Source organism: Malania oleifera, chromosome 5, assembly GCF_029873635.1.
Source record: "Malania oleifera isolate guangnan ecotype guangnan chromosome 5, ASM2987363v1, whole genome shotgun sequence".
In the NCBI taxonomy this organism is placed as follows: domain Eukaryota; kingdom Viridiplantae; phylum Streptophyta; class Magnoliopsida; order Santalales; family Ximeniaceae; genus Malania; species Malania oleifera.
The window spans coordinates 1,257,104-1,274,167 of record NC_080421.1 but is presented as its reverse complement, the minus strand read 5'-3'; the positions used below and the strand labels follow the sequence as shown (position 1 = coordinate 1,274,167).

Here is a 17,064-nt window from a genome sequence, read left to right as displayed (position 1 = left end):
GTTATTCAAAATAAAATTAAAACAATAAAATGAAAAATAATATTAATTGTAAAATATTATAATAAGATACAAATTAATAATGATTATTTTATTTAATTATTATATTTTTAAACTCATTTTTCAGTGCTGCAAGGATTGAAAAAAATGATAAAAATAACTTTTGAATGATTTTTATTATTTTTATAAATTTTATAGAAATTTCATGGACATTTTTATCTTAATTAAAATTTGAATTCATTTAATCTTAATTAAAAATTATATATAAAATAAATAATTTAATCCATAAAAAAATAATTATAGATATTTAAGATACTATAGCAACAGATTGCCAAAAAAAGAAAATCATAAAATCTAATTTTTAATTTTTGCAAAAAGCTGACAAGAACAAGAAGTAGCTACATAAATTTTAAAAAGTGTTTTCACAACTTATTTCTTCATTGTACAGCTACAAAATCAGAAATCAAAAAACATAATTGAATCTTGAATTTCTTCATATTTCCCTCTATAATATTCCCAAGTTCCCAACATGACCTAAATACATATCCACTTTCCAGCCTTTGTGTTGTGATACCCTCTGCATTATTACTTTATCAACAGACAGAAGCTGTCATGATATGCTCAGTTCATTGGTACGCAAACATAATGAAATCAAGTAGCAGAAACTCGGCTCGGAAAGGGATGGTGTATGAATTAACCAGTTAGATCAACTATGATGAAGAGGACGGCTCATCTCCCTGCAGTTTCTCAACTATGATGAAGAGGATGGCTCATCTTCCCGCAGTTTCTCAATGGGTATATGTCTCGATGGTGGACCGAACATGCTCAAAACCACCTGCAAACCACAAAATCCAACTTACATGACTGGGCAATGTACCATCTTTTCAGGCCTTAAGATTAGATGCGTGTCTATTCTTATTGTAAGATGCTGCAAATCAACTTCCATTACACTATAGAAGAGGTCAGTTGTTATTGGGCTGAGCTATTCCATTACCATTTTTGACAACAATCCACATGGTGGCATTGGACATTTGGAAAATGTAGACTGAGAGCCAAATAGAACAGCATTAGGATTCATGTTATTTGGCTTTGGAGCTTACTTCTATGGTCAAGGGGCCAGAAACTTTCACGACGAATCAAAGAAAAGAACATGTAGATCAAAATCTTTTTCAAGCACTCAAATCTTAACCTCCTAGGCACACCCAACCCCATGCAAATGAAGATAGAGAGCTTTCAACATATATGCGAGTGATGACTGAAACATGCAGGACCCTTCAACAAGTGAAAAGGGCCCATGTCAATGGGATTGAGCTTAAGAATTCAAGAATACTCATCACGAAGGAACTAAATAAATGGTTTCGAATAATGATGTGGATATGGGAAATTTCCAATTAAAAACTTACTGGTAAAAGCACAAGCCCATGCAAGAACCCAATAATTACCAACGCCATGTACATTTGGAAGTAATAAACCTGCAGGCAACAGAAAATTTTAGCAGTCCTTGAGCTCAATGGCAGATGAAACTTACAGTGGGGAGGCAAGAATTGCATACCACAAAAATTTCTGATCTTGAGAAGCAAAGAACAATAACTCCAACAAGCTTCGTAAGAGTAATTCCACTGCAAAAAAAAATGAAGTAATTTTTCAATGAAGTTATTTTGTGGAAAAGATCACCACCATGGTTTATGCACTTAATCCTTAAAGCTAGCACAGAATGCATTGTATTAACATTTTGCAGGGTAAAAAATGACAAAAAAAGATGTCCATGGTAATAAATAATTACACATTGTAACATTTACTCTATTACTATTTTCTTTTTTCCTCAGGCAATATGAAAGGGTAATGGAGGAAATCAGGCATTGACCCCAGGAGCAAAAGCTGTCCTATCAATGCCGTACTCCAAGTTTGAGTTCTATTTAAACTACACATGAAAACAAAAGCAAAGTTGCAGATTGGTGGTAGCTTCGTTTTCAAAAGTAAAGATGGGAACAATACCAGTAACCATATGAGCGTGTATATGCTTTGGCTAAAATATTCTTTACTTCGTTCCAGTGGTTTCAAACTAGCAATTAATGTGGATGCATATTAATTTAATACATGCAAATCAGGTACATTCACTATTAAGACTGTGTATAGATTGTTGACCAACAACCTAATAGCTTTCATGGTCAAGCGGGAATTCCTCAGATTCGTTGTCTGCATGCCCCTCCTTGTGCACTCAGACTGCAGGAAGGGGAGTTTTAAGGCTTAATATAAACTGTTGGCCCATAATCCAATAGCTTAAGCTTTTAGGTCAAGTAGTGATCGAACATTCATATTATCGCAGTGTCTGAAATTAAGTAATAAACAGAAGTTGATACCTCAGTCGTGAAGCTCTATGATGCAGAGTCCATCGCAAAGATAGTGTGTAGGGTCCATTATAATAGAAATCTAACAGATTAGAATTAACTGCAAGGATATTCAGTGGCAAAGAGAGATCTTCTTATGTAGAAATGCAGCAGTGGCAATGGAAGGTGCTACCAGGTGAATCCTCAATCCTTCCAGATCTCGGGAACATTTTGAGCACATCAGAATTGATAAGCAAAAACGAAAAGAGAAAACTCTATGCTCCCTATTCATTATTTGGACTAATATAGTACATGACAGCCTTGCGCCTTAAATGTGGCTAGAAAAATGACTATTCCTGAGTACAGCTAGCTTGATGTCTCTACACTCAGAAACCTCATAAATACGCTCTAAAACTAAAATAACGACTCCTAGATAACAATATAAATTTATAGCAACTAAAAATATTAATTGTGCTTCATTGGTGCAACAATGCTGCATCATTCTCTCCAAGTTAGAAGAAACTCGTCTGTGCGAGTAGCAAAGTGTTGCAGCTGCTGCCAGTATATACTTAAATTCTTATTCACTAATCCACAAAATTTCTGCATCAGGTTTCCTTTCCGGCTTTGAAAAGCGAAATTATTTTCTTCCTTTGGTCTTGACATTTCAAGCTTCAACTACTGCTCAACCTGCCCAGTTAAAGAAAGTATGCACCATTTCATTCCTCTTCAAGTTCCCTAGTTCTTTCAAAAACCATGACAGTTGTAAAAATCATATTGAAGAGATTTCAAGCCCATTAGAATGCTTCAACTCACAAGTATTTGCCTCAAATTTTCTCAAATTCTGCACGGTCCAATCTTCATGGCCTTTAGCTTGTAATAGGAACAAGTAACCTTTCTCTTCAAAGTAACATCATCATCAAATCAATGACGATAAGTAGGTTCTTTATAATTCTAGAAGTGGAGAAGAAATGAAATAGTATTTCTTATTATTGTAAAATTAGGTACAATCATGGATAATCTGAAAGGAAAGAATAGAAAAAAAGGAAGGAATGACAATTGCTAACAAATCTCCTAGAATATCTCTTAAGAATATATCCTAAAATATCTCCTAAGATTATTTACATAGTTATCGAAATTTCTCCTATAATCAAGGAGAGTTGACTGGATAAATTTTGAAACTTTCCAACACTCCCCCCTCAAGCTGGTTTGCAGATGTCTTCCATAGCTAGCTTGCCGATCAAATTTTCAAATTGCTGCTGTGGTAGTTCTTTTGTAAGTATATCTGCTACTTGTTCAGTAGTAGAGGAATAGGGTAAACAAATCAGTCCACTGTCCAACTTCTCCTTTATAAAATGCTTGTTGACCTCAACATGTTTTGTTCTATCATGAAGCACTGGATTGTGAGCAATGGCTATGCCAGATTTGTTATCGCAATACAGTCTCACAAGTAGTGGATTAGTGATAATCAATTCTTCCAATAATTTTTTAATCCACGACACTTCACAAACTCCATGAGTAACTGCTCTAAATTCTGCCTCTGCACTACTCCTAGCTACAATATTTTGTTTTTTGCTTCGCCATGTAACCAAATTTCCACTAACAAAGGCACAATAACCAGAAGTTGATCTTCAATCGGTTATACTCCCAGCCCAATCTGCATCAGTGTATACCTCATCTTGTAGATGTCTATGGTCTTCAAACAATAGACTTTTTCCTGGAGTTCCCTTTAAATATCTCAGGATTCTATAAACTGCATCAAAGTGGTTAGGCCCTGGTGAGTGCATGAATTGGCTTACCATACTGACAGCAAAGGCTATGTCAGGACGTGTATGTGATAGATAAAGTAGCCTTCCAACCAATCTTTCGTACTGGTCTCTATTGGTTACTTCCTCAGGCTTGGCCGGTTGTAGTTTAAGATTAGGCTCTATAGGTGTCTCCGCTGCTTTACACCCTAGTAAACCTGTTTCTCCAAGCAAGTCAGGCACATATTTTCTTTGTGAAACAAAAATATCTTTTCTTGACCTTGCAAATTCCATACTGAAAAAATACTTCAAGTCACCCAATTCTTTAATCTCAAATTCATTAGCAAGCATCTGTTTAATTTCTCAAGTTCCTTGCTGTCATTACTTGTCAAAATACTATCATCAACACAGACAATTAGAATAGCAACCTTCCCTGCACTTGAGTGCTTATAGAACATGGTGCAATCAGCTTGACCTTGGCTATAACCATGACCCTTTACAGCCTTCCCAAAGCGTCAAACCAAGCTCTCGGAGATTGCTTGAGCCCATACAATGATTTTTTCAATTTACAAACCTTATCTCTGCCAAGATTACCTTCAAAGCCTGTTGGTAATTCCATAAACACTTCATCCTCTAGATCTCCATTTAAAAAGGCATTCTTTACATCCAACTGGAGTAAGGGCCAGTTAGAATGTACGACTAAGGAGAGTAACACTCAGATTGAGTTTATCTTGGCCACTGGAGCAAAAGTTTCTTGATAGTCAATTCCGTATGTTTGTGTAAACCCTTTTGCAATGAGTCTTGCCTTATATTTCTCTATATTGCCGTCAGCCTTGCATTTAACTGTAAACGCCCACTTGCAACCTACAGTTTTCTTTTCCTTTGGCAAATCAACAATTTCCCAAGTAATGTTGTTCCGCAGTGCATTCATCTCTTCAAGAACTGCTAACTTCCAATCTAGATGATCCATAGCTTCCTGAATTCTGCTCTGAAATTGTGGGATGATCCTTAGTATTAGAATGATAACTGCCTCTAGTATAAACACGAAGCTCGGAAGAGGGATTATTTTGCAGCAATTCTCCCCCTATTTTTGTACAGGCAGATTGGGATTTCCATTTTTTCCACTATTTAAAATTTCAGTTCCTTGAATGTTTTGTATAGGGATGTCAATGTCAAGGAAAACATTAAGTTTAGGAACATGAAGGGCAGATTTTAATTCTATTTTCCCGAAAATTCTAATTGAACCCGCCCCTGCAATGGATGAAAGACTCCCATCTGCAATCCTAACCTTTTTATTACCCAGACAAGGATAATAAGAATGAAACAATTGAGATATACTAGTCATATGGTCAGATGCACCTGAATCAATAATCCATGGCGCAAAGGCTAAAGAACCGGAATAGGCACTCGACATATTACCTGTTTGGGCCAAGGAACCAATAGAAGTACCAGATATCAGATTGGATTTCAGAAAATGAAAAAGCTGATCCATCTGCTCTGAACTTAGAACATTGGTATGGGCTTCATTTGCTCTAGGAATCACTTGGTTGTTTCCAGGTCCAAGTTTGCTGCCCTTCCAATTTGCTGGTTTTCCATGTAGTTTCCAGCAGGTTTCTCGGGTATGGCATGGCTTATTACAATAGTCACACCATACTTGAGATTTTTGATTGGGATATGACCGCTGTACAGAGGCATTAGCAGTAGCCAAAACAGTAGGATTAGCAGCAACCAAAGCCGAGTTCTCAACTGTTCCATCAGCCCCTTTTTTCTTTAGCATAACATTCCAGCAACAATTGTCACGTCTCACTTTCAGAAAATACCTCTTCGATTGGAGGCAGAGGCTGTCTACCAAGAATCCTCCCCCTAACCTCATCAAACTCATCATGGAGTCCAACCAAGAATTTAAAAATTCTTGCATTTTACACTATCTTCTTGTTGTAGTTGCAATCATCAGGGCTCTTCCATTCATAATCATTGAATAGATCCAAGTCCTGCCACAGTCCCTTAAGGACATTGAAATACTTAGTCACATTATCTTCTCCTTGTTGGGTCTTGCCAATTTTTTGCTGCAATTCATAAATCTGCGAATAATTTCCAAGGTCAGAATACATCTGACTAACGTTATCCCAGAGTTCTTTTGAAGTAGGATAGCACATGTAATTAGCACTAATATCTTCATCCATTGCATTCACAAGCCAAGCCATAATCATGGAATTTTCAGCATCCCATATAGCATATGATGGGTCTGCTCTGTCAGGGGCCTTGTCAGGGGCCTTGGTTTCACCAGTAAGGTACCCAATCTTACCTCTCCCGCGGATATACATTCAAACTGACTGAGACCATCTCAAGAAGTTGGCTTCATTGAGATGGATATTTGTGATTTGGACTGAATGGGGTTCGGTATGGGCTACCTTGGTTTCAGTTTTGGTGTTGACCACAGATTCAGGTCTGGCCATGGTGGAAGTCTTGGAAATTTCAGACATAATGGAGGCTGAGCAGAGTTAAGGTAGTGAGGCCTAGGTTTTAGAAGCTATGACTGCCGAAAGGAAAAGAAAACCAGGCTCTGATACCATCTAGAAGTGGAGAAGAATTGAAATAGTATTTCTTATTATTGTAAAATTAGGTACAATATTATAGACTACAAGGATAATCTAAAAGGAAAGAATAATAAAGGAAAGAATAGAAAAAAAAAAGGAAGGAATGAATTGCTAACAAATCTCCTAAGAATATATCATAGAATATCTCCTAAGATTATTTACATAATTGCAGAAATTTCTCCTATAATCAAGGAGAGTTGACTAGATAAATTTTGGAACTTTCCAACAATAATGCTGGTTCATCTCTTCCAGTTTTCAACATACCTCTTCTTGGACTTCAGTTAGATTTTCAGCATATGCAAAAGCATCGTCATTCACATTGGAGTCATTCAATTGATTGGTAACATCGACCAAGCCCATAACCTGATTTGGGCTCTGAGCATATATTAATTGAAAAGAACTCTTCCCTGTTGATCTGCTCACAATGTTATTCTAAGCAAATTCAGTCTACAGGACTAATTCCGACCGCCCAATGTTGTTTAGGGCAAGATACCTTAACAAGTTGCCTAAACTTGAACTCAATTCCTATTTGTCCATTAGTTTGGAGATGGTAGGCAGTAGCTTAGTTTCCAGAAACCTCCAAAGAGTTCTCCAGAAGTGGCAGTCAAATTGCCGCATGCTAGCTGTTAATATACTCCCTTTTTGGATGATTAGTCAAGGATCACTTGGCCATATTTAATAAAAAGATCATTCTAAGTTATTTAATATATTTTATGCCTTTTGCTCTGAAATAAAGACTAAATCTTGTTTTACAGTTCAAATATTTTAGAGTGATAATGCTAAAGAGTATTTCAGTACTCAATTCAATACTTATACGATTCAATTTGGTATTGTTCATCAATCATTGCATGCCCACACTCCTCAACAAAATGGGGTTGCGTAGAGGAAAAATGGACATCTCCTTGAAATCACCCCCACCTTACTTTATCAAATGTATGCAACTGAAATGTTTTGGAGTGATGTTGTACTTACTGCTTGCTATCTTATCAACACGATGCCATCCTCTAGCCTTAGTGGTAAAATTCCCTACTCCATTCCCTTTCCTATTTCACCTCTATTCTCTCTACCTCCTTGTATATTCGGGTGTTTGTCCTTTATTCATCAACTAAGTTCCGAGGTGGATAAGTTGGATGCTCGTACTATAAAATGTGTCTTTCTAGGCTACCATTATACTCAAAAGGGATATCTTTGTTATAGTCCTATGTTGCAGGGCTTCTTTGTTTCTGCAGATGTTACCTTTATTGAGTCTCCACCTTACTACACTCAGTCCCTAAGTGCTTATAATCTCAACAAGTCTCTTCCTCTGCCTAATTTTCCATATTCTAGTTTGCTATCCTTACCCAATCAACCACCTATGTCTCCATGTAGTCTAAGTCTCATTGTTTCAATCGTCCTAATTTGTAGGTGTATTCATGACGGCAGCTCCAAGGAAGAGAGTCCCTTCTAGATTCCAAAAACATGCCTTTTGTTTCCGCATCTGATGATCATATTTCCCAAGATATTGATCCTCCCATCGCTGGTCGGGAAGTTAAATGCAAATGTACACAACATCCCATTTCCAACTATGTTTGCTATGACTTCTTATCACTCTGCTATTATTGTTTTGTTGCTGCTCTATCATTTACTGCCCTTCCTAAATCTGTTTCAGAAGCCTTAGCCCACTCTAGGAGGAGGAATGCCATGGTTGAAGAGGTGAATGCTTTACAGGACAATGATACTTGGGACTCGGTATCTCTTCCTCCTGACAAGAATGGTTGGTTGTCACTGAGTATACATTGTGAAAGAAAACCCTGATGGTTCTGTGGCTTGTCTAAAGGCACATCTTGTTGCTAAGGGGTATACTCAGGTGTGAGGTTTGGATTATTCAAACATTTTCTCTCCCATTGCCAAACTTACATGAGTACCTCTTTTAATCTCCTTAGCTACTACTTGTCACTAGCCTTTGCATTAGTTAGATGTGTAGAATGCCTTCTTGCATGGTGATCTTGAGGAGGAGGTCTACATGGAGTAACCACTTGGGTTTGTTGCTCAAGGGGAGTCAGGATTAATGCGTTGGCTCAAGAAGGCATGGTTTGGTCGATTCAATTTTGTAATACTTGAGTTGGTCTTCAACGGTGTGCAGTGGATCACTTTGTGTTTTATCATCATACTTCATCAGGTAGGATCCTTCTTATTGTCTATGTGGATGATATTGTTATTACAGGAGATGACGATGAAAGTATTTAGAGTCTTAAACATTGTCTACAAACAAAGTTTCAAACCAAAAATTTGGGACTGTTGAAATACTCCTTGGGAATAGAAGTATCTAGATCTCATATGGGAACTGTTTTGTCACAGAGTATGCTCTTGATCTATTGGATGAGATTGGACTATTAAAATCCAAATTAATTGATACACCCATGGATCCTAATAGCAAGTTAGTGCAGGATATGAGTGATTTGTTGCCTAATCCTGGACAATATTAGAGACTTGTTGGAAAGTTGAATTATCTCACAGTCACTCAGCCAGACATATCTTTTGCAACAAGTGTTGTGAGTCTATTTTTGGATTCTCTAAGGACAAGTCACTGGGATGTAGTAATTCATATCCTGAGATATCTAAAAGGTGCACCTGGGAGAGGTCTTCTATATCAAGATTAGGGTCACACTTATACTCAGGGATAAACATATGTAGATTGGACAGGGTCGCCTTACAATTGAAGATCCACAACCGAGTACTGTATCTTGATTAGTGGTAATTTGGTTTCTTGGAAGAGCAAGAAACAAATTATAGTGGCCACATCGAGTTCTAAATCTGAATATAGAGTTATGGCTCACACTAATTGTGAGCTTGTTTGATTGAAGAACATGTTGGAGGAATTGGGTTTTCCACGTTCTCAGTCAATGGAGTTTATGTCTGATAATTAAGCTGCTCTTCATACTGCCTCCAACCCAGTTTTCATGAGCGAACGAAACACATTGAAGTTGATATGTAGCTTGTTGATTTGTTTACAAATTTGGGAGGTATATCGTTTAAATTTTTTTGTAACAAGCTAGAAGCATATGATATTTATGCTCTAGCTTGAGGGGTAGTGTTAAAGGTTATTTTAGTATTTTAGTATTATTATTAAATGTGATAGTATGGGTAGTGTTAAAGGTTATTTTAGTCTTTTAGTATTATTATTAAATGTGATAGTATGTTAAATAAAGAGAGTTAGTAAGGGTATTATAGTCATTAGAATGTATTTGATTTGTATTATAAATAGAGGGAGGGGACTATCTTCAAGTGTCATTCAACAACAACAAGAAGCCTTGAGTCCCACTAGCTGGGGTCGGCTACATGAATCCTTTTCCGCCAATTCACCCGATCCAGAGCATTTTCATCTTTTAGATAGGGGCTATTAAATACTTTCTCATTATCTCATTCCAAGTTATTTTAGGCCTACCCCTACCCTTTTTCATACCAGAAACCATAACTAACTCACTCCTCCTCACAAGTGTTCGACTAGGTCTGCGTTTTAAATGCCCAACCATCTAAGTTGCCCCTCCCTTATCTTGTTTTCAACCGATGCTATGCCTAAATTATTGCATATATGTTCATTTCTTACTTTATCTTTTAATGATAAACTACTCATCCACCTTAACATACACATCTCAGCAACTTTTATTTTTTGTACATGTTTCTTAGTTGCCCAACATTCTGAATCATAGAGCATAGCTGATCTTATAGTTGTCTTATTAAACTTTCCTTTTTAATTTTAAGGGCATTCTACAATCACACAACAAACCTGACGCACGCCTCCATTTTACCCAACCTATCTTAATTCTATGTACTACATCTTCTTCAATTTCCTCTTCACTTTGCATAATAGATCCAAGATATCTAAATCTATCGGAATTGTTGCTCCTTACATTACTGAAATTACATTACATAAATGTTGTCTTATTCCTACTTATCCTAAACTCTTTAGTCTCTAATGTATGAGGCTCTCCAAAGTTCTAGCTTAGATTCCACTCTACTCTTACTATCATCAATCAACACGATATCATTTGCAAACAACATATACCAAGGGATCTTATTTTGGATATTCCTAACAATTTCATCAATTACTAAAGTAAAAAAATAAGGACTTAAAGTAGACCTTGATGTACGCTTGTTGTGATTCGAAACTCTCTAGAATATTCTCCTAGAATCCTAATGCTAGTCATTATTCTATCATACACATACTTAATGACCTCCATATATTTACTACAAACTCCCTTCTTTTCTAATACCCACCAAAGCACTTCCCTAGGCACTCTATCATAAGTTTTCTCTAGGTCAATAAAAAACCATACGCAAGTCCTTCTTTTCCCTAAACTTTTCCATTAAATTTCTTAAAAGATAAATAGCTTCTCTTGTTGATCTCCCATGCATAAAACCAAATTGATTTTCTAAAATCTTTGTTTCTAATCTTATTCTACATTCAATTACCAAAACAACAACAATAGCAAAACCAGGCCTTAAGTCCCACTAGGTGGGGTCGGCTATATGAATAATTTTCCGCCAATTCTATGTTCAATTACCCTTTCCCATAATTTCATCATATGACACATAATCTTAATTCTATGTTAGTTATTATAGTTTTAATATCGCCTTTGTTTTTATACAAAAGTACTAACATACTTTTCCTCAATTCTTCTAGAACTTTCTTGGTTTTTGAATAGATTAGTTAATCAAATAATTCCTTTATCCCCAAAACATTTCCAAACTTCAATTGGTATTTTGTCTGGTCCTACTAGGTGGGGTCGGTTATATGAATAATTTTCCACCAATTCTATGTTCAATTACCCTTTCCCATAATTTCATCGTATGACACATAATCTTAATTCTACGTTAGTTATTATAGTTTTGAATATCACCTTTGTTTTTATACAAAAGTACTAACGTACTCTTCCTCAATTCTTCTAGAATTTTCTTGGTTTTTGAATAGATTAGTTAACCAAATAATTCCTTTATCCCCTAAACATTTCCAAACTTCAATTGGTATTTTGTCTGGTTCTATAGATTTCCCACTTTTCATCCTTTTTAATGCAATCTTAACTTCAAGGACTCTAATTTTGCAAATAAATCTCCTATTTTTAATTTTCTCTTCATTTGTCACTTCCAAGCTCAATTTTTATTTTGGTTTTCATTAAACAAATTATCAAAGTATTTCCCCCACCTCTCTTTTATGTCTTCTTCTCTAATTAAGACATTAGCATTCTTGTCCTTTATACATTTTACATTACCTAAATCTTTGCATTTTATTTTTCTACTCTAGCAAGTCTATAAATGTCTTTTTCTCATTTTGTATGTAGTTTAGCATACAAAGTATCATAAGCTCTATGTTTAGCTTCATTGATATAGAAAGTATCATAAGCTCTATGTTTAGCTTCATTAAGAAGAAATCTATTTGACTTTTATTGTACTCACTCTTGAAAGTTATTAAGTGTTCTTTTTTTATAAAACAAATATTCAATATAACCAAATTGTAAGACATGGCAAAATCTAAGATTGTATCACTAGCCTCATTTTTATCTCTATATCCATGGCCTCCATATATCCTCTCATATCCTATATTATCCTTGGCAATGTGACCATTCAAATAAGCTCTTTCGAACGCCTTTTCAGACAATGGTATCCCTTGTAAAATAATATCCATATCTTCCCAAAATTGTCTTTTTAGATTTTCTGCTAAGCCTATTTGGGGAGCATACGTACTAATGATGTTCACCACCTCCGAGCCTAAAACTATCTTGATTTTAATGATCATATCCGCTATTCTTTTAGCATCTACTACATTATCTTTTAGGTCTCTATCTACAATAATACCCACCACATTTTTATGTTTCTTTTACCAGTGTACCAAAGTTTAAATCCTGATTTTTCAATTTCCCTAACTTTCTCTCCAACCCATTTCGTCTACTAAGGGCAGATTAAGTAAATTTTCCTTCTACACATTATTTCCACTATTTCCATATCTTTTCCTATAAGAGTCCCAAATTTTATCTTAGTTTCTTGAGCAAACTTATTAACCTTCTCCCTTTTACACTGACCTGACCTATTCCCTTGATCTGACCTACTCCCTTGATCTAGGTGAATTTGGTAAGAACTTATGATAATAAGATCTGACAAAGTTTTACATTGACTGTCAGCTACCTAAGACAATCTTGCTCCTTTATCTAGGCTTGGGACCGCTATATGTACAAAGAATTTGTGTTCAAGTTAGGTCGTTCATTTAATCAAAATCTCAACACACACACACACACACACACACAGATATATATATATATATAATTACAAACATTATTCAAACATTTAACTTATCAAAAATATTTATAAACGCAATTTAATCTCATTTTTGTTAAATTTACTTTCTTGTAGGAATATTATCCTACTAAAATATAAGGAAATTCTTTTTATAAAATGATTTATCCTATATATTTGTACTTTTATTAATTTATAGTGTTGACATAGATACAGATTTTTATATATAATGTTAGCTTATTTTATTTTTAAACCAAATGAAACTTCTTTCTTTATTTCAAAACAGTAATTTCTAAACATTCTAAATTTAATTTTATTGTTGATTTACTTTATAGTATAGACATTTACTTTTCCTAGAAATATTTAATCTTAAAGAAAATAAGAATATTTTCGTGCACGGAATAATTTATACAATTTCAATTTATATATATATATAGTATGAAAATTTATTTCTTTTAGTAATGTTTAGTCTTGATTTTAAAAGATTAAGATACTTTTATCCACAAATTGACATACGCTTTCACACTTCCATACATAGTTATCAACTTCTAAGAATTTTTAGTCTTAGTTTAAAAGGTAAGGATATTTTTGTCTACAAAATGGTTTACACAATTCATACTTTTATATGTAGCATACACTGTGGGTGAAGAACCAATTTGCTCTAGTAGTTCATGCAAAATCCAAATAGTTGCATAAGCCATGGCTCTTCAGCCACAGTTTCCTCTTCCACCCTCAGCAGCCATCCATAAAGAACCAATGGAGAACCTGATCTGATACACTTTGACGCAGTGTGCATGGTGGAAACAGTGTGTAGGATCTGTCAAATTAGAAATTTAACAGCCTCAGATCATTCACAACGATATTCATTAGAGATCCTCTGCATCAGAAATGCAGTGGCAGAGGCTAAGGAAGGTGCCATTGGGTGAATGCTCAAACCACTCATTCAGATCTTAGGAAAAATCTGAGCAGATCAGAATCGATAAGCGAAAATAGGGGAAAAAAATTGTGGTTCTCTGCAATATCAGAACTAGCATAAAACTCTTAAGTACAAACGTACAATAGTCTCCACAACTCAACAAAGAGAGAAACAAAAAAAAGTACAATAACCAACCTGAAGACAGAAGCTCCCATAGTCCCCAGAGCAGTCTTTGCTCGCTGGTCTCTATCCCCTTGGCTAACCTGGATAAGAAGCATCAGATTATTATAATAATAAAGAAAATCACAAAATCCTGTGCACAGGATCCATTAATTTCCAAATCTATGGATACTATACATGCCCTGTCCCTCAATGCTTTATTGCTTGCATCAATGTTACTTTATGTAAATGACACACTGCCTCAAACTAAAATCACAAACGGGGTTAATACTGACCGAGAAGGCATGTGTTATGTGCACACAAAACTCAACAGCGATCCCAATAGACATTATAAGGTTAACAACAGAGACTGCATTTAGTTGGACATCAAGAATTGCCATTACACCCTGCAAAGTTCCATATGCAGCAAGTCAGACATTGTGCTAAAAATACAAAAAGAAAGACAAGAATATCAGAAAATTGTTTAGACTAATTATAAAAAATTAAAAAATTGAAAAAATTAGAGGTAATGTGACTATGTCAGGTAGAATATACCATGAGATCCACAACAATCATTGCCACGACAAATAAAATGATTATTGAACTCCAGAGACTGCATTGAATAAGAAAAACAAAATAAATCAGTGCAGTACAGTCTAATAAATAATGAAGGAAACATGATCACACATCATCTAGTTTCCACACTAAGCAGTGGACAGAATGGTAAATTATCTTAAGGGCAGAAGAAAGAAACAGACCTGGATGTGATAACCAGGCAAACAATAAATACAGCACCTGTTCAATCATCAAATGAAACATCCAAAGACTGCTTAGATAAGCTAAAATGGTTAATGAAGCAAAAAAGGGAAAAAAATGACAAACTAGAGTTAAGACTCTCCAATATAAAATTATTTTAATCTTAATCTCAAAAATCAAAAATGGGAATTCAAGCAGTGTTTCTGACAAATAGTTAAAGATTGTCTTCAAGGTGGTAATATAGAAGGAAGAATCGAGTTCCCTCTTGATCAAAGTGGTTGAAAATGAAATGGAAGCACATGATATTGCCAAAAAAGGTCTTCCTTCACCTTGTTTAGATCACGTATGACAGCAATACATCAGTCAGGTGCAAAGCAATGAGGTTGAAATCATCAAGTATATGGATATTTGTTGACGTGAAGGCATGAACCTACCATTTGATTTTCAAAATCTTTTGGAGATGATTCCATACAAATGCAGATGAGCCGGGTCACCTTCAAAAAAAGGATCCACAACTTGGTACTATATCTTTGTTGGTGGTAATTCAGTTTCTTGGAAGAGTAAGAAACAATCTGTGGTGACCAGGTCAAGCATTGAGTCAGAGTATAGGGTCATGGCTCACACTACATGTGAACTTGTTTGGTTGAAGAACACGTTGGAAGAACTGGTTTTTCCACATTCTCAGTCTATGGAGTTAATGTGTGATAATCAAGCTGCTATTCATATTGCCTCCAACTCAGTCTTCCACAAACGCACAAAACCATTGTAGTTGATTGCCACTTTGTTTGAGAGAAACTTGTGCAGAAGCTCATTACAACCACACAAGTGAAATCCGATTTGCAACTTGCTGATTTATTCATTAAACCCTTGGGAGGTTCTTGTGTTAAATTCATTTGTAACAAGCTAGGAGCATATGATATATATGCTCCAGCTTGAGATGAAGTGTTAATGGTTAATTTGGTCATTAGCATTATTAGTATGTTCCAGTGCTATGATGGTAAGTGCGAGTTAGTAAGGGTATTATGGTTATTGGTATGTACTTCTTGACATTTATTATAAATAGTGGGAGACCTATTTCTGTGATTAGGTCTTTCAATTCACCAAATACTTCAACAATTATATCAATATTTGTGTCTTAATTGTAAAATACAAGGTGCCACCTAGGTACCTAGTGTCAAGTTTTTTCTCACTCACCAATATTTTGGATGCACAGGTCCTCTGCAGTACCATGCTCACCTTTTACATACTAGTAATACTTCTAGTGACAGTGATCATTTAATAAGGTAATATAATTTTTGAGGCCACACAATTTTGTGTGTTGGAAGCCTGCAGAACTTTATATATACTCATCCTTGTAATGGAAATAGGTGTTCTCTCAGCTACGAGTGCACACCAATGCATAGCTCCTATTAATTCTTCATTTTCTTATATTTTCACACAATAAGTCGCATATTACTTCGTTTCTATATCCTCATACATAAACATTACATGTTCATGTGCTTAAATTAGTTTATAGGATAGTCTGGACTCAATCTAAAAGATCGACTCGGGCATGTCCTCAACAATATATTTGTCAATCACCTTATTAACTTTTGGTAATGACATATTAGCCAGGTTGTCCATGTTTATTATACAAGGACCATAAAAGTGAGCAAGTGTTAAGAGAACTTTATTATTTTTATGCTGAGAATTTCATGCATGCACGCATTATTGACTTCTAAATAATTCATACTATATTCTTCTCCTCCTCCTAATAGGCTTGTTCCTTCTTGCTCATTTTTCTGCTAAGCGTGTGTGAATATATGACATAACAAACACTCACAGTCAGAGCAAGAGAGTAATGTTATGTTCTTAAAAAAAATATCACTATGTTCTCAGAGTTCTTTGAAATACTAACCAAGTGCCAAAGCAATGTTGATCAAAGCTGTCCTCCATATATCCAGATATTGCTCAAAGAAAATATAGAACACAGAATATGGAAAAATTTGGATCTGCATCAGGAAACTAATTTCAATGCCACAAACATTCACTGCTATTGGAAGTACAAAACTACTTGATATGAGATATTAAAATGTTCAAAGTATGCATTAGACATCAATTATATACTGTACTTTTGAAAATAGAAGGTGGTCTAGAGAGCTAAAAGTAGAAATTTATAGCTCTCAAACATGACTTCCGTAATTACATTTTGTTAACGAGTTTTGGATGGGGCTTCCATCCTCAGCTAGAGACAGTGAAACATTAATTAGGAAAGAAAATTGTCCCCTTGATGCGGGAGTTGGTTTTTGGCCCAAAAAAAAGTT

The 17,064-nt window shown here is 35.3% G+C and overlaps 1 protein-coding gene across 1 annotated transcript in view; it reads right to left on the bottom strand.

Moving 5' to 3' along the window:
* Positions 1-376: 376 nt before the first annotated feature.
* Positions 377-17,064, bottom strand: part of LOC131156550 (uncharacterized) — a 70,292-nt gene continuing 53,604 nt past the window's right edge. The window contains exons 32-39 of the mRNA XM_058110325.1: positions 16,659-16,752; positions 14,764-14,800; positions 14,561-14,618; positions 14,302-14,412; positions 14,042-14,109; positions 1,550-1,616; positions 1,401-1,469; positions 377-832 (exon numbers count right to left, since the gene is read on the bottom strand). Of these exons, the coding sequence (XP_057966308.1) occupies positions 749-832; positions 1,401-1,469; positions 1,550-1,616; positions 14,042-14,109; positions 14,302-14,412; positions 14,561-14,618; positions 14,764-14,800; positions 16,659-16,752 (588 nt within the window). The 3' untranslated portion in view covers positions 377-748. The remainder of the gene's footprint in view (positions 833-1,400; positions 1,470-1,549; positions 1,617-14,041; positions 14,110-14,301; positions 14,413-14,560; positions 14,619-14,763; positions 14,801-16,658; positions 16,753-17,064) is intronic.